The sequence below is a fragment of the Ostrea edulis genome, chromosome 6 (genome assembly GCF_947568905.1).
Source record: "Ostrea edulis chromosome 6, xbOstEdul1.1, whole genome shotgun sequence".
NCBI lineage: Eukaryota > Metazoa > Mollusca > Bivalvia > Ostreida > Ostreidae > Ostrea > Ostrea edulis.
The window spans coordinates 2,237,256-2,255,783 of NC_079169.1; the positions used below are offsets into that span (position 1 = coordinate 2,237,256).

At 35.9% G+C, this 18,528-nt stretch overlaps 1 protein-coding gene and 1 non-coding gene across 2 annotated transcripts; both read left to right on the forward strand.

The window, feature by feature from the left end:
* Positions 1-11,068, forward strand: LOC125645849 (LITAF domain-containing protein-like). Its single transcript, XM_048871715.2, has 4 exons — positions 1-194; positions 4,797-4,880; positions 5,143-5,311; positions 9,948-11,068. Exons 1-4 carry the CDS (start codon positions 152-154, stop codon positions 10,051-10,053), a joined length of 402 nt encoding a protein of 133 aa, XP_048727672.1. The 5' UTR covers positions 1-151; the 3' UTR covers positions 10,054-11,068.
* Trnas-gga (transfer RNA serine (anticodon GGA)) lies at positions 1,754-1,825 on the forward strand. Its single transcript has one exon. It is a non-coding gene; the product is annotated as a tRNA-Ser (tRNA).
* Positions 11,069-18,528: the final 7,460 nt, after the last annotated feature.

Sequence of the window (18,528 nt, forward strand, 5' to 3'; positions counted from 1 at the left end):
TGTATCGCTATACGAAACTCACCGAGGTTTGCCGAAGAAGAAAAATCGATGTAAACTGTCACATGAATGTGAAGTGAAAGTTGCGAAATATTGATTCGTGTAAAACAACCACTACCTGAACAGGTCTTCACCAAAGAAAATCTCCCTCATTATGTCACAAAGTCCACCACCAGCGTACACCGAGAAAGGACAGGGTACGTCTTTAATAGTGTTACAGACTTGTTTTTAAGTGAAAGCATTGAAAAGTTGATCAACATAGCTAGCCCCAGAGTGCTGTTTGTTTATGATATCCTATTAGGATTTATCACAGATTCAACAATCTTCTTTAGGACTATACTTATCAATTTACTAAATTCTAGATACCCTTCCTGGGGTTTACCATACTTCTGAAATACATCTCCTAAAAGATGGGGTCAAAAAGGAGGACAATTCTTGAAGAATTTCTTTCCTAAAAAAAACCAAACAAACGAGTTTTCAAATTTGAGTTTGAATAGATTTTTTAAAGTTTTATTTTCTTATTGTCAGGAAAGAATTGAATGTCAGTTGTTGAGTTAAATTAAGAGAGATACAGAGCTCACAAATCTTTGTTATGTATAAACAAGACTCGTGCCATGTTTTTGTTTACATATAGATTGCTTAACAATATAACTTGTTGATGGAAAATATCATGTTTTAAACAAAATGAGACGTGACAAACATTAGAAACTGTTTTATTGTGTTCAAAATTAACTTGTAATTTGAAAAAAATCTGCTTTAAACGAACCTATGTAAACAAAAACATATCTAGGTCAACAGTTGAGGGTTTTATGGTCATAATTTCAAGAACCTGGGTCTTTCCAATTGGGAAAAATAGTGACATTTGCTAAAAACTGGGGAAAAAATTCCTTATGAAGATATAGCAAATAAACCAAACCAGAGTGCATTTAGGCACAGCATATGATTGGACCCCTTCTGACTTTCAGTTTGGTCAAGCTTACCTTATTCAAATAAGCAGAGGCCAAAAAATTAGGTTTACTAACAATTTTGAAGCCAAAATTATAATCTGTGGACCTGTGAAGAAGATACACAAAAAATAAGGCTTCCCAGCTTGGATATGTTTTCATTGTTTGGGTATTTCAAAGCGAAAATTGGGGAAAATACCTACTTTTTAGCATTTGGAATGGGGCCTTATTTCAAACCCATACATACCCCCAAAAAAATCCCTGCAACTATTCACAATAATGTCAGTTAAAATACATAGATCTATAAGTTGCTGATATTTGGACCACTCTCCTGCTGTAGAGGATTCTCTCATTAAACTAAATTCATGCAGGGCTTAGAAATCAGCAGAGCGAAGTTTCAAATATATAAACTGTAAACAAACATTTACAATGTACACATACAAATGTATAACGATTTATATCTTTGTGTGCATTTTGATTTCAAGTTAACTGGTTGTGGTGGCCAAGTGGTATTAGGGTGCTTGTTTTGCAACCTAGAGGTCCTGGGTTTGAATCTTAATCTAAGATGTTTAAAACCTAGGCAGTAAGACTTATCTACTTGCACTAGAAGTGAAGGGCATGATGGGCCTTTTGGATAATGATCTTAAAAGTGGAGGTCCAGTGTCACTGTAGATGTTGGAGTGTTGGCATGATAAAGAAACCAGAAAACTCTTTGTTACAGTCAAAAGTGCCACCTGACCTAAAGGTGATGAAGTCTCAATATGAGTGAAAAACATTCAACCTGTAGCGGTCAGTCAGGTTCGATCGCTGGTGGCCAGATAGCTCAGTTGGTAGAGCACCGACTGGAGATTGAGGGGGCCCGGGTTCGAATCCCGGTCTGGTCTGTTGCATTTTCTCCCTCCCTGTTACAAACCAAAGAAATATATTAACTTTAGATAATAATTCTTTATCAACTCTTAGACTACCTCAGCAAATAAATTTCATGAGAGAAAATGGGGAATTTAAGATCTCATAATAATTAGTAAATATTCATTCATATTTGTATTAAGTATTAATGGATGATGAAATTCATTCCTTTTTGCATGCAGGACCAACAACACACAGAATATCAATAAAAACTGCAGTTCTCATTTCTTAGAACTTTGATGTGTCCCGTCCCCTTCCTCTGTCAGACTGAGTGATAAAAACTGTTCTCATTTCTTAGAAATTTGATATGTCCTATTCCTTTCAGACTGAGTGATAAATGGCGGATGTTCATTTCTGTTCTGTCATGCACTTCCTGTTTATATCAAACTTCTAAAAACAGTAATCCACATGTACAAATGTACTTCTCACTTCATGTTGAGTAGTTCACTCGGGCTGATGTGGGGCCACTCAGGCTGATATGACAGATGATGTGGGTGTTAGCATGCAATATTCTCTCTATATATAATCTTTGAAAATTTCTTATCAAAAACCACTGGCCATGATTAGTAACATTGCTATGATTGCACTGCAGACTCTTATTTGACCAGGGTTGGGTTTCAATAGAGATTCTAAATTTTACACATTTTAAAACAATCTTTCCAAGAGTAGCAGGGCCACAATGAATCAAGTCAATATGCAAATGTGCCCAAATTGTGTTAAAACTTGGGGCTGTAAAGATCGGCGATGAAATTTAAAAGGGAGGAAAATCTTTTAAAATGTTTAAAACAAATCTTCTTCACCAAAACATCTTCTCTAGCAAAGGGTGACGATACACAGTGTTCCTTTTTCGGAACATCGTGTATCGTCACCCTTGGCTAGCGAAGATGCTCCAGAACAGAAAGTCCAATTGTTAGTCATTGATATTGAGGCATTCCCATGTTGTGTAGATAAAAGTTTGACAAAATCATAACTCATGGGGCAAGGTTGGGGTCGAAGTTTGTCATGGGATTAAAGAGGGTAAAAATCTGCTGACAAAGAACAGGAAAGCCGACTGAAGTGAGCATTGTGGCCCATGGGCCTCTTGTTTTCTGCTATAGTCCTGCACATAGTTGTCTATTAATACGTATATAAGTACATGTATATTTCTCTCAGTGTTACATGTACTATAATTATATCGTGTTAAGATTTGCATGACGTACAACATAGCTCCACCTTTTGTATTCCGCACTACAATGTACAGTCTTGTTACCATGGTTACCTAGATCCATGAGAAATATTTGAAAGCAATAGCTATTAGTATTTTTTTTTATTTCTTTCACCAGGTAGTGCATTATAACAGTGTATGAAGAACTGGCATTTCAGTGTACAACATTGCATTTTATTTTCCTCATTTAATAGACCAGATCCTGTGGCATTATATATAACATTGTAGTCTTGCTTTGATGGTACATAAATCTCTAGTCACAAGGTGAAAATTAACTGACCTACATATATCACCTCACACCTGAACAGGTATGCTGATATCTACGTAGGTGTGTTTGGAATTGTGCTGTAAAAGTGTTAAGGAGATTGCCGATTGCTTACTGAAATTGAACTATTATTCATTAATGTTAATCAGCACTGGAAAACACGATGATGAAAATCGAATTTCTGACAAAAGCCGCATGAAAAGAGTAGAGGGGTTGTTGTATTGATCTATTGTTGTTGATGTTGACCATGTATGTTCATTAGGTTATAAGAAAAGTAAACCTTTCAGAGAACCTCAATAATCTCTTCTAAATGAATTTGTATGATGTTTTGAAATAATTCCTCAATGAGCATAAGGAAATACCAGTATATGATAGCTTTGGATTTGTTAGAATGATGTACGTTGTAATTAATTGGTGATTGTAGAATTGTAACTTCTTGGAGGAACAAAAAGTTATAAATCCTGAAATTAAAATGAGTATGAATTAAAAGAAAACCACTTAGGTATGGCTGTTCATCACCAGAGTGTTGAAGTTGAATGGTGTGTTATAAATCTTTTGATATTTAGTGTGTACTTATCCAGTAACCTACAAAGTAATGAACACTCCCTTAACAAACATCTACCAATGAAATCGCAACAATCCTTTTAAGATAATATTATATATGACGTGGCCTGAACTTTATTGGACAAATACACATGTATGACTAGCTTACTGATGTAAGCACAGGGACATGGATTATATAGATCTCGAGACTACGCTGTACCTCGTGTATAATCCAACAACAGTATTATATCAGGTGTACAACCCTGGCCAGTCAATCTCCCCGCCTGACAATGTCTTCATTGCAGATCAACAGTCTTATATATTACGCCTGACAATGTCTTCAGTGCAGATCAACAGTCTTATAGCCATAGGCAGATGTACTACCCCAGTCAATCTCCCCACCTGAAATGTCTTCAGTGTAGATCAACAGTCTTATACGCCTGACAATGTCTTCAGTGCAGATCAACAGTCTTATAGCCTATAGGCAGATGTACTACCCCAGTCAATCTACCCGCCTGAAATGTCTTCAGTGTAGATCAACAGTTTTACAATCAGGCGTACCGCCCCAGTCAATCTCCCCATCTGACTCTGTTGTTTCCAGAACTTAATGTCAAAAATTGCCATGGGGCTTCAGCCCTACAGCAGAAAAAGGTGTTAGGGTGAGGGTTACGTATGGGACAGCCATGGTAGAGAGAGAGAGATATAGTAACTGTGGTCAGAAATAATTCTTGGAGCATGCATAAGGTATTGTATAGCTACAAATATTACCCTGGATCGCTGAAATTCTGATGAAACACATTTGTGAGGTTCCTCAGGGAAATGTATTGCTTTAGATTTGCATAGCTGTGCAAGGTATGTGACAATGATAATGTAATACATGTGTTGTGTTGAAAGGTTACCTTTAAAAGTATATTCTATGATTATCATATTATTTCAGCTCCTGCCTATCCTAGCGTGAATCCCGAAAGTTTCCCCAGTCAACCAGGATACCCCCAGAGCTACCAGCCACAAGTTCAACAAAGTAGGTCACAGACCACCGGACATTTCAATATTTTCCAAAATTCGCTATATTAAATTGAGGATTCTTGCTCAGATTCATGGTCTCAGAGGAGCGTAATTCAGTCATTAACATGCATGCATTTCAAGTTTGACTAGTTCATGAAAATGATGACAGTAAATTTACCGTGTTCACAAAGAAAGTTCACATTGAGTCTGATTCTATTATCATGTATTGATAAAGACACAAGCAAAAACTGCTAACTTTGTTCCTGCTCTGGTTACAGGTGTAGTGGTCGTCCAGCAGCCTACAGGGTACCCCGGGGGAGTCCTGAAGTTCGGACGATATCCGGTGCAGATCAGATGTCCGCAGTGTCAGGCAGACATCGTGACTGGCACGAGAGTGGAGCTGGGAACATTTGCTTGGTGCATGTGTGTTCTGATTGCCTGTTTCTGGTAAAGCACCTTTTGTACTTATTAGCTGGTTCTTACAAACATTTTTAGTTTTAAATTGAACTTTCACCCTTGTCCATCCTTCAGTTTTGCAGATTTCTTTCTTATCGTCTTGAGATATTGATTTTCTGATTGCTGGTGTATATTGATGAGTTACAGATTGAGTTTGAATTTTGTTCTGGTTCATTGATTTTTTATGAAGTCGTGCCTCTTTAACGTAGAAAAATTACTGTTAAAACCAGTTTTTCGGACTTTTTTTCTAAATGCCTTGAAATATCGAATTGATTTTTTGTACGCTGGTGTATATTGATGAGTTACAGTTTGAATTCGTGTTTTATTCTGGTTCATTGATTTTTGATGGAGTTGTACCCTTTGAACATAGAAAAATTAATGTATTTATTTTATGGCTGTTAAAACATATAAAGGATTGTTGTTGAGTTCTTCAGTGCACTAAATGTAATTTTAAAATTTCACAGATGTTTATCATACATATGTATATACAAATATACAATGAAAATAAAACTGCAACGAAAATACAGCAATTATATTTAAGTAAATGGAAGAACAGCTGCACTGTATGTAGATGTAATTGTAGTTTTAAAAACAGACCAAAATTTACTTGGAGTAACAATGTTGAGGTTTTACACTCCTATCAAAGGCGGGACACATGGTATGGCATCATCTATCCATATGTCTGTCCGTACGTAAAATTCAAAATGAACCGCAAACTCCAGGATCTTACAACTAAGTCTTGGTGCATTTGATCACCATGATGAGAGGAAGATGACTGTTGTTTTTCAATTAAGGTCGAAGTTAAAGTATCAGGAAAACCTTGTAGGTATAGAATACAAATCGAACTATCAAAGTTAGTACACATACTCCTCATGGCAAGTCAAGGATGCCTTTTTTCTTCAAGGCCAAGGTCATAGTGTTATTTAGTAGGAAAACCTTGTTTTGGTTATGGATACAGATATTGCTTTGAAATTTAGACACAAGCTTCTCAGAGGAATAATAAGTTCAGTTTGCATTTCAGCTGGATCGGTGCACCTTGATCTACTTTAGAGGTAAAAGTAGGTCAAGCAGTTTTTCAGATTTTTGTTTGGTAATGTCAATACAGGTATTACCCTGAAGTTTTGTCACAACCTCCCTCTCAGAGAAATTAATTAATACATAATCAATTCACATTTCAACTTGATTATCTGATTTGTGCACCATAGTAAGTAAGTCAGATAGTTTCCTGGACTTTTTCTCACATGGATACAGATATTGCACTGAAGGTCTAACAGGCGTATATTGTACCGTTTGCAGTACTCTTGATAACTAAGAATGTCATTTTCATTGTAAGGATTTCGGTTAGTATTAGTGATGGCTAGGGAACTATTACCCTCTATAAAAACAATGACTCGTGAATTTCAGGGTAACAACAGTTAATACTCCGTCAGCATCTATGTAACAGTCTATGTAACACCGATGTAAAGCGAATTTGATTCACATATTTATTTTTTACATCAATGAGCTGTACCTTAGTACTGAAGTAGGATTAGGCCTGGAAGAAATCTTAAAAAATAAAAACAAATCTTAGGTTTAAAGAAAAATGATATCACAATTATAGAAATAGATGTTTTTATGTTGCATGTGTCTGTAAATCTATAATTATATGCTCCATATAATGAACATAAAATTAGGGGTTTGTGACCTTTTGGGAATAGAGAGCAATCTAGGCTTTCTATGTGAACAGAGAATTTAAGATGTCATATGTTTTCATCATCATGTTCATCCCCTAGAAAACGTGTATGTCTTTATATGTGAGTAAGAAATACCGGGCTCTAAGAAAATGTGTACATGTCTTTATGTGTGAGTAAGAAATACCGGGCTGAAAATTCCTTTCAGAACATACATTTTGTGTCCAATATTGGATATGTATCATATTTATCAAATTTCCATTAAATGCCTTTAAAATTTCCTTACATAATATGGGCGAAAGGGAATGGGTTGGGATTTAAAATTTTACCCCTTTTCCCCATTGGTCCCCACCCCTTTCAACTTCAGAATTGTGATGCAATCATTGAGTTCATAATAACTTATAAGTTTGCTCAAAGATAGTAATAATCCAATAGCTGTGAATTGAATGTAAATTTAGAGAACCATTATTAGATACATGAATGTAACACATGAGGAAACCTTGATGACCTATTGCAATTGGTCTGTCGTCATGCGACATCCATCATGCGTTGACAATTGAACATATTCTTGATAACTACCATCCAATTCTTTTCAAATTTGGTACAAAGCATCTTTTGAACAAGGGGAATATAAACTGAAAATTTCAGGACTCCTGCACACTGGGGCCTTAGGGACAGGGAAAAACTGCCAAAAATTGACCACTTTTCAAAAATCTTCTACTCTGCAACCACAAATGTGAAAGAAAAGCTAAATACATAGTGATGTAGAGCAGAAGGCCTCTACCAAAATTTTAAGTTTCATGATGAGGTAGAGGATCTGACTCCAATGTGGGGCCAAACTTGGTATATATAGTATTTATGTGTAAAACATTTAAGAAACTGATACTAAATTGAAACTACATGAATATATCAGAATGTGCAGGTAAAAACACTTAAATAACATCTTCTTTAGTGCTATTGATACTAAATTCAAACTCGATGGATATTTAGAAAGATGGAGCTAAAGTGTTATAGTGATTATTGTCGTTATCATTTGAAGACTTATTTAAAGGGACTGGTTCATGATTTTTGAGAAAAATATTTTTCATTTTTGATGTTAAACAGTAAAAGTATAACTCATTTAATTTGACTTTCTGAATGCAAGAATAAAAGCAATATTTTAGCCTTAAATCTGTGTTATGTAAACAAAGACTCGAGTCTTTTAATGTATACAAACAAACCAGTGAAACAATAATTTTGTAATATAAAGCATCTTAATTCTACAGAGTCACAAATTTTAACTTTTAGATGACACATTTTACCTAAAGAAAGGTTGAAATGTGAAAGATATGATAAACTTTGATCAATATCCATTTCTTTTGAAAATTTCGTATACCACAATCTTTGTTTACAAAACAAATAATAAACTCACTAAAATGAGCTTCTGTGATAATGTATAACCTTAATTTTCATGTGAAATCTTTTAAACATATTAGACAGTAGATTTTGATCATTAAAAGTGAAAAACAAAATTTTGGGGAAAATCGTGAATCAGTCCCTTTAAGAAGGTACTCTGCATCATCATATTTGTAGACTTTCTTTAAAAACATGAATGAAATTATAAATATCAGAAATATTTGCCTATTCACAAAAAAATGAATAAAAATCATCGACAAGCTCAGTAGATTAGCTCGTCGACTGCTGAACTGTAGATCATGGCCGGGTTCGAGTCCAGCTGGAGTTTTCAATTTTTTTCCAGATTACTTTGAAAACAGTCTACTAAAACTACATTTATTATTATTTTTTTTTTTACAAATAAAGTAAATTTGAAAATTTTCAATTTCAAAATATTGTTGTACATATCCTCTACTTTTCATCCATACCAAATTTCTCTGGTGTAGCACACCTCCATAAGCTTACTGATACAGTAGAAAAACTAAATGCATATTTAGAAAAAGCAGAAAAGGATGTACCAAAATTGGGAATTTCGCAACCCCAGGATTTTTACTCTATGATGTGTCTAAATTAGTTATATTGTATTAAATGTACATTATATTATTATGTAAAGGCTTTCATCAGTGTATGCACTTTTGAGGCATTTAAGTTTTAAGAACATGTCTTGTTTTATGGCTTTGCTGAATACAAGTATTAGAATTTAGCTTAGATATTCAGAACAGGATATTTTTTTCTAGATTTCATAAACTAGTGATACATGTACTTTTAACTGATACTCTGGTGACCGATAAAGCCTGTCAGCTTCTTGTTAAGAACTTTCAGAAGTGATCATAATTTCTTAAAAGTGGAATAACTGAAATTTTTGAAGGGATCGAGAGTACATGTACATATACCTTAATCATATCAAATAAAAGCATGTCATTGAAATATTTCTAGTTACATTTCATTAGTCCATGGATTAGAGTATGTCGTCTGCATCAGGAATGTACAATATATAAACTAGTGATACGACACCACCAGGGGTGGATCCAGGAATTGTGGTTACGGGGGGCACCACATTATGAGACAGGGGGTCTGGAGCCGCCATGAGGCCCCCCAGTGGGTCCAGGGCAAAGCCCTGGTGGGGGTGCAGGGAACGAAGTCCCCGGAAGCTCCTGGATTTGACAGATTCTCCTATTTAGTCATTTGTACTATTTTTTATCATGGTTTATAGGGTGAAATTGTTAAAATGACGAATTAAGAATTTTTGGAAAAAATTATAAGTTCTAGCTCCCAATAAAGTGATTCAAGAAATTAGAATATTTTGTCATTTATTTCTCCGGTAGTGGAAGAGATTAATGCTTTTTTTTTTTTATTGTTTAGTACATGTTTCTAAATAAGATACCACGATTTACCTTAAGTTTGAAATTTTTAGAGGGGGTGGGGGGGCTGGTTGCGCCCCTAGCTACCCTTAGATCCGCCACTGACAACGATATAATTCAGATTGTGGTTATTAAAATTAAAATGTTTTGAATTATTTTTAGGTTATGGCCTTTCTGTTTCATTGCTTTGTGTATTGACTCCCTCAAAGACGTCATCCATACCTGTCCAAACTGCAAGAAGGAATTAGGCCGGTATAAGCGTATGTAGGACCCAGATCTGAATGCACACCCAGGACTTGGAAGACGAAGATGTGGGCACCAAAGTTTTTAAAATTTTACAATCAAGTTATTTCAAGGTTTTAAATACCCGTTTTAATGGTGCATGCATATTTGAAATGTTTGATATATGAGTAAGTAAGAAATGATTTATTTTACAGCCTGAGCCAGGCACATGTCATATTTACTGTCCGCCTGGGTTTGGCATTCCTTTTGCGTGTACATTACCTTTGACCTCTTTGATAGCTCCTCGTCTCTATGGCGCTGACTGCAATATGATCGAATCTGACCAGTTCCCCGGATGTAAAGCTGACTGGTAGTCGTTGCTAATGTAAACAAACATTCCATGCTGTAAACAGTTACAAACTTTTAAACGACCACATGCAACAGTGTTAGAAAACCCAGACAGACAGTATTATAAGTATTCAACATATCATAATATCTAGAGTAGTTAGTCTGTTTGAGTTCGTCTAATGTTGAGTGTTGCCGTATTTTACCATAATTCTACATGTCAAAGATCAGAATTCCAATATTTTTTAAATATGGCAATTATCATTTATGTTTTATAATCATTTTGTGTGTTGTGCACCCTTTTTGTTGATTTGATTACACATGATTTTTAAAATTATGATTTATGAATATGATTTTAGTATGAAATTGATAGGAACATTGTTTCAAGCATTGATCGTGTATATTGTTCTGTTTTATTAAATCTATGTACAATTCTTTTATATAATCTGCGACCGTTCATGTATATCTGTAACAGAAACATCTATTGCTTTGCCATGTCATAATGTTATTTTCATTTTAACTATTATAAATATTATAAAGCCTTGTTTGTAATGTCCAAATGCATTTTATAAAGCTTCTCTTTCATTTTTGGAAAATTTGTAATATTTATGATATCACTACGCATTAATATGCAGATCAAAGCTTACCTTCATATACATGACAAAGGTATTTATAAAGTATACGAAAGTTAAAAAATAAACTTGTTGTTTGATGTTGCTTTATGTTTTTTTTCTCTTTATCCCTGGTATCCTCTCGGACCTCTCTCTTTATCCCTGCTATCCTCTCGGACCACTCTCTTTATCCCTGCTATCCTCTCGGACCACTCTCTTTATCCCTGCTATCCTCTCGGACCACTCTCTTTATCCCTGCTATCCTCTCGGACCACTCTCTTTATCCCTGCTATCCTCACGGACCACTCTCTTTATCCCTGCTATCCTCTCGGACCACTCTCTTTATCCCTGCTATCCTCTCGGACCACTCTCTTTATCCCTGCTATCCTCACGGACCACTCAGTGGTAGAGTGTTCGCTTCGTAACCAGGAGGTCATGAGTTCCGAGTCCCGCTCGTGTCACGATCGCATCAAACTTGAGACGTTAAGATAGTGATTGTTCCTTCGCCAAACGCTCGGCATTTAGAAGTAGTGATGGTCTTTTGGACAAAACCTTGAAAATAAGGGTCCCGTGTCACGACAGGCGTTGGCACAATAAAAAATTGTCACTGCTACGGCCCATTGTTTGTGTGTGTGTGTGTTCGTGGATTTATTTATTTATTAGTTCCCTATCGACGAAGTCGAAGGGGACTTAGGTTTGCGCTTCGTCCATCTGTCTGTCGGTCAGTCCTGCAATTAAGTTTTCCGGACTTTTTTTTTTTACATGCTTGTAGATATTCATTTGATATTTTGGTACATTACTTTGCCATAACAAGTTACAGTTCAAGTTCGTCTCGGTCGGTTGATTTTTCACTGGCCCTTGGACTTAGAAAAATAGCATGAATTAGTAGTTTTCCGGACTTTTTAGCTCGCCTGAACCGAAGGTTTAAGTGAGTTTTCTGATCGCGTTTTGTCCGTCGTCTGTCTGTCTTCCGTCTGTCTGTTAAAACTTTTCACATTTTCGACTTCTTCTCCAGAACCACTGGGCCAATTTCAACCAAACATGGCCAAACGCATCCTTGGGTGAAGGGCTTTCAAGTTTGTTCAAATGAAGGGCCATGTCCCTTTCAAAGGGGAGATAATCACAAAAATAGGGTGGGGTCATTTAAAAATCTTCTTCTCAAGAACCACTGGGCCAGAAGAGCTGAAATTTACCTGAAAGCTTCCTGACATATTGCAAATTCAAGTTTGTTCAAATCATGGCCCCCGGTGGTAGGATGGGACCACAAGGGGGGGATCAAAGTTTTACATACAAATATATAGGAAAAATCTTCTTCTCAAGAACCACTGAGCCAGAAAAGCTGATTTTTACATGAAAGCTTCCTGACATAATGCAGATTCAAGTTTGTTCAAATCATGGGCCCCTGGGGTTGGATGGGGCCACAATAGGGGATCAAAGTTTTACATACAAATATATAGGAAAAATCTTTAAAAATCTTCTTCTCAAGAACCACTGAGCCAGAAAAGCTGATTTTTACATGAAAACTTTCTGACATAGTGTAGATTCAAGTTTGCAAAGGGTAGTTTGGGCCATAATAGGGACTACGGTTTTACATGCAAATATATATGGAAAGTCTTCAGATATGAGCCAAGGTGACTCAGGTGAGCGATGTGGCCCATGGGCCTCTTGTTTTTTTGACGTGCTTGCAGATAGTCATTTGATATTTTGGTACATTGCTTTGCTATAACAAGTTACAGATTAAGTTTTGAGTTTCGTTTTGGTCCGTTGATTTTTCAATAAATTATGGCACTTGGATTTAGAAAAATAGTATGAATTAATAGTTTTCCAGACTTTACTTGATGTACTTACAGATATTCATTTGGTATTTGGTGCATTATTTGCCCTAACAAGTTACAGATCAAGTTCGAGTTTCGTCTCGGTCCGTTGATTTTTCACCAAGTTATGGCCCTTGGACTTAAAAAAAATAGCATGAATTATTAGTTTTACGGACTTTTTTTTTTTTACGTGCTTGCAGATATTTATTTGAAATTTGGTACATTGCTTTGCCATAACAAGTTACAAATCAAGTTCGAGTTTCGTCTTGGTTCGTTGATTTTTCACTAAGTTATGGCCCTTGGACTTAAAAAAATAACATGAATTATCAGTTTTTTGGATTTTTTAGCTCACCTGAGCCGAAGCGTTGTCTGTCGTCGTTGGCGGCGTTGTAAACTTTTCACATTTTTATCTTCTTCTCAAGAACCACTGGGCCAATTATAACCAAAGTTGGCCAAAAGCATCCTTTGTTAAAGGGCTTTCAAGTTTGTTCAAATAAAGAGTCATGTCCCTTCAAAGGAGAAATGATCACAAAAGTAGGGTGGGGGTCATTTAAAATTTTTCTTCTCAAGAACCAATGAGTCAGAAGAGTTGAAATTTCTATGAAAGCTTCCTGACATAGTGCAGATTCAAGTTTGTTCAAATCATGGCCCCTGGGGGTAGATTGTTGCCACAATATATGAAAGCTTCCTGACATAGTACAGATTCAAGTTCGTTCAAATCATGGCCCCTGGGGGTAAAAGGGGATCGCATTTTGACATAGATATATAGGGAAAATCTTTAAAAATCTTCTCAAGAACCAATGAGTCAGAAGAGTTGAAATTTATATGAAAGCTTCCTGGCATAGTGCAGATTCAAGTTTGTTCAAATCATGCCCCCCCCCCCCCCCGGGGGGGGGGGGGGGTAGATTGTTGCCACAATATATGAAAGCTTCCTGGCATAGTACAGAATCAAGTTTGTTCAAATCATGGCCCCTGGGGGTAATAGGGGATCACATTTTTACATAGATATTAGGAGTGAAACGATGCAACGCGATGCGCCGAATCGCGATGTAGTAGCCTCGATTCGATGTTCGATTTATTCGGGGTCTGTTTCGGTTCGATACGGTTTTAAAATCATAACACATATTGCTCTTGATAACACGGTTTCTGATTAGCCAATAGAATTGAAAATTGCCCAATCAACATACGAGTAAACTTTGCTGTATCAAAATGGACGCAGTCGAGTTGAAAAATGCACCCCCAATGTATAAATCCTGGGTATGGCGACATAATTTCGGCTTTAGGACAAGTGATAAGAGTGTTGTTCTATGTTAAACGTTTTACATTATGTAGAATTTATTTGCAGAGAGCAATAAATACAACGAAACATGAAAAAATCTTAGCATTATAAAGAATTTGGTACATGCTACTGTATCGAATCGAAAATCATCGAATCGAGACTTAAGTATCGAAAATCGAATCGAGAAGGCACTGTATCGTTTCACCCCTAATAGATACATGTTAGCTGCGATATGTAGCCCTCTCTGATTTTTTTTTTTTTAGGGAGAGGGCTACAACTCCTTAGGATCTCCGTAATGGTGCAAATGCGGGAGTGATTCACTCCCGCAACATTTGCGCTCATTCTAAACATTTCCTGACTTTCTTTACGTAAATAAAATGATATTCTATATTTCTTAGTCAATATATAAATTTACAAACTGCAACTTATGATTTGTGAGGCTCTATTCTACCGTTTACAACAATTTCGATAAATTCCAATTTCTCGATTCATATTTGTGCACCATGTTTGATGTACTGAAGTTTCAACTTCCGATTGTCAAGTCATTTGCATATGCCATATAAGGTGGTATTTACATCAATGGACAAGTATGGAGGCGAAAGCTATTTCGTCGATATTGAAAAGGTTTGAATTTAATATCAAGTTAAAAACCGAACAGCAGAGGGCAAATTCTTTCTGCAACAATATGATTTTCCTTTCTTTGTCGAAGTGGCTCGAGTAACTACATGAAAGATTCATGGATTAAGGAACTATTACTAACCCCTTTCAATCTGAAAACAAAAAATTACATTTTTGCACAACTAGACTGCATAAGCCTAGATCATATCCTTGAATATCTAATACTTTCATCAATGGAATACGGAGAACGACTGCAGACATTTTGAAGCGTTGGAAAAAAGAACAAGAACCATTGGAAGACCTTAATAAATGAAAACAAGAACAATAAGTCTCCAAACTATATTTGTTAGACTTAATTAAGAGACAACAAAGACCTTTCTATTAAATTCCTAAGTTGGCATGACATGATGCCCGATATAGAAGGAATCACAGTGCAATTTTCTAAGAGACATTTTAGGAGTTCAGATCTTTGGCATTTGTATCCAGAAGAATAAACCATGTATTTAATCAATCATTAACTTTTGTTGTAATACGCCAAGTAGAGAGTAAAACATGTGAACTGAACTACAAGTAAGTAAAGACAACTCTTACTGAACGCTGAAGTCAAACATAAATCAGTCCCTATAATTCTTTGTTTCCTTGGAGTGCACAAGAGGGATATACCTGTATATTCATTCAAAATGCACTTTCTTAATTTCTGGGACATTGTATCCCCCTTCTGTTGTAGAGTGTATGGAATGTTGATATATCAAAGATTGAATATCAATGAAGGATCTATATAATGAGACGGTTAACTTTGATTTAAGGTAGCTACGCCCCATGTGACTTTGATTTAAGGTAGCTACGCCCCATGTGACTTTGCCGTATTATGGGTTAAAACTAGAAAATGATTAATTTCCATTTGATATGTTTCATCAGTAACCAAAGAAAATGTATATGTTGCCATCTTAAAAATGTTACACACACACACACACACACACACACACACACACATATATATCAACATCAGAAAATAGCACATTACATTAGCTACACACTGCTGATAAACAACTCTGGTACACAGACTTGTTTGCAGCAAACTCGCAGCACATTTGCAGCAAACAATAAAAATATATCTTCCCTGACATGACAGTTCAGTGCTCAACAAATCAAGCTATCCAGAGCTTTTAGGAAGATCATACATGTATATTTAACACTACGACGTTTTCCCAGAGAAAGAGGCAGTGGCCCTCACCTGCCCCGGAGTACCAAAGGGGTGTATTAATGTCCAGGAACAAAGCTACAGAAGCCACAGAAAGCATTGATGCAAGAGAGAGAGAGCGGAAGGTCACATAAATTGGGAAACTTTAAACAGGCCTAGGTTCAAAGGTGAATGTGAAAACAGGAAGAAAATGAAAATATGGAGAAGCAGTAAAATAATTAAACAAGATGGTATCATTGTAAACATTTTATAATTTGAAGGATGTGACATGGCAAGCCTTGGTGGGATAACGAAGATGCTAGAAAGTGTGGAAAAAAGATTCAGTAGGAGGGAAAAGACTAAAAAAAAACGCGGCAGACATGATACAAAAGGGGAATGAGCTAAACCGACAATACCCAAGAGTGGTACTTCTAAAATGGAGCGAAATCTAGGGGACATAATCCTAATTTTACCTATTTTCTGTAACTAACATGTGGATTCGTGTAGACTAGTACATCACTAGTCTGCACAAATGGGGACTCAGAAATGACCCAATGTGCACGTTATATACGAATGTTGCAGAAACACTAGAGCATATTCTGTCAACACGAACAAAATCATAGAAAGATGGGAGATAACTGCACATGAAGGCGCCATAGGGGAGGTAAGAAAAATCAAATCTTGTGAGAACAGCTCTTGAAAATGGCATCTTCAAAATAGCAGTCGCCGCAAAATGGCCTCTCAGAGGTCATGAAAGTGAACTCCCTATTAAAGTAATTCCATCCTCCTGTGATGTCATCAAAGTGAATTCTCTATTAATTAAAGGAAAAACTCTCCCTTTCAGAAACTGTACACTGGAAACGAAAATGTAAAACCCACGCACCAACTTTAGCCTAAATGATTGATTGTATACTGTTTAACGTCCCACTTAAGAATTTTTCACTCATATGGAGATGTCACCATTGCCGGTGAAGGGCTGCAAATTTTAGGCCTACGCTTGGTGCTTACAGTCTTTGAATAGGAAGGGGTCTTTATCGTGACACCTGTTATGACAAGGGGCCTCGGATTTTGCAGACCATCCCATTTAGTCGTCTCTTACGACAAGCAAGGGGTACTGAGGACCTATTCTAACCTGGATTCCCATAGGACTAGCCTAAATGAAATGTTCCTCATAACATACATTGTCTGTGGTTCCAGCTTATCGTGTAAATGGTTTGAAGGAATTAAGGATCCCATAGGAAGAGAAGTCCATTTCACTGCACATCACAAATACAGAAGAGTTCGACAAAGGGAAATAACTCTTTGGGAATTCGGAACTTCCGTATTCACTGCACATCAGAAATACAGAAGAGTTTAATTGACAGGTGAAAGAGCTGTCCCTAATTCAGTTTCTTTTTTGGATGCTTAATTGTTAAATTACGCATTGTTAGTCGAAAGGTTACCATACGGAGATAAATTAGCTTGTTAGAATGGGTTCGAATCCTGTTGGAGACTAACACTTAGTAATAATGATACAACCAACTAAGGAGAGGATAGCCATGCTGGTGTTCGGAGAAAAAATCTTAATATCCACTATAGTTTAATTCCATCAGTAGCCGAAGACATGAATGTTGTCACCTGATATACATACATAAACTGAAGAACATGTAGAAACGTATATCAACATCAGGAATCGCACACTTTCATTAAACAGCATAACAAAAAGTACTTAAAAACTGGTTAACAAAAGTTTAATGTTAACAGTTTCAAAATGCTTGCTACTTTATAAATATATAAATTGATTGTAGATTGTGGATGTTGGTATTTCCTCAACTGTATGTCTATTTTACAACGATTTCCCCGATATACACTATTGATTCATATATACCTATGTATTTAAAAAAAAAAAAAATAAAGCAGGTCTTTATACTGTTGAAATTAAAATTTTGTCAGCTCCTGAGTTTTTGAGCACAACTGCGCAGGATGCTTCAACTAAATATTCACTGGTTCAATACTGATCCCACTGGTGCAAACATATTATACATCTATTATTGAACCCTATTCAGTTAATTTTTTTGGTCAATTCAAATTTTGAAAGAGTTTTGCAGGGACTACATTTTGCGGCGGAAGGATTGATTAATCAAAAGGTTCTACACGTAAATCTGCGTGATATTACAGTTTCTGGTTCATCTAATATTTACATTACTCATAATAGGTCATTTTAAACTACCAAATCTAATATCATGAATTCTTTCGTATATCAAGTCCAAAAAGGTCATTATTTATTTCCATTACTTTTTTTAATCTGTATTGTTAGAAGACATGATTATGTATCTATTTTATGTAATGATCGATTTTTGTTGCTTATATTGTTTTGACACCAACAGACAAATCCAAGTTTAAAATTATATAAATTTTAAGTGCAAAAAGGTCATGTTTAGAACACTGTAGCTCAATAAAAAGCATTGCGACCCAAGGTTTTCTTTTCAGTTTCCTAATGATCCTTCAGCGTAGAAATTACAAATACACTTCCCAAAAAATTGACATTACTCCAAATGTTAGGTGCAAATCTCTTTAACTATTTTTAATGCAATTTTATGATGGTGTTTAATGAAAATGTGAGATTTTTTAAATGTTGAATTCTATTTCTATTGATGTACGCCTGAAATCTTTAAAGAGGTGGCAACATCTACAT

Coding starts and splice junctions, on each gene's coding strand:
- LOC125645849 (XM_048871715.2), top strand. CDS start 152: ATGTCACAAAGTCCACCACCAGCGTACACCGAGAAAGGACAGG. Junction 195..4,796: donor GTACACCGAGAAAGGACAGG/GTACGTCTTTAA, acceptor ATATTATTTCAG/CTCCTGCCTATCCTAGCGTG. Junction 4,881..5,142: donor CCAGCCACAAGTTCAACAAA/GTAGGTCACAGA, acceptor CTCTGGTTACAG/GTGTAGTGGTCGTCCAGCAG.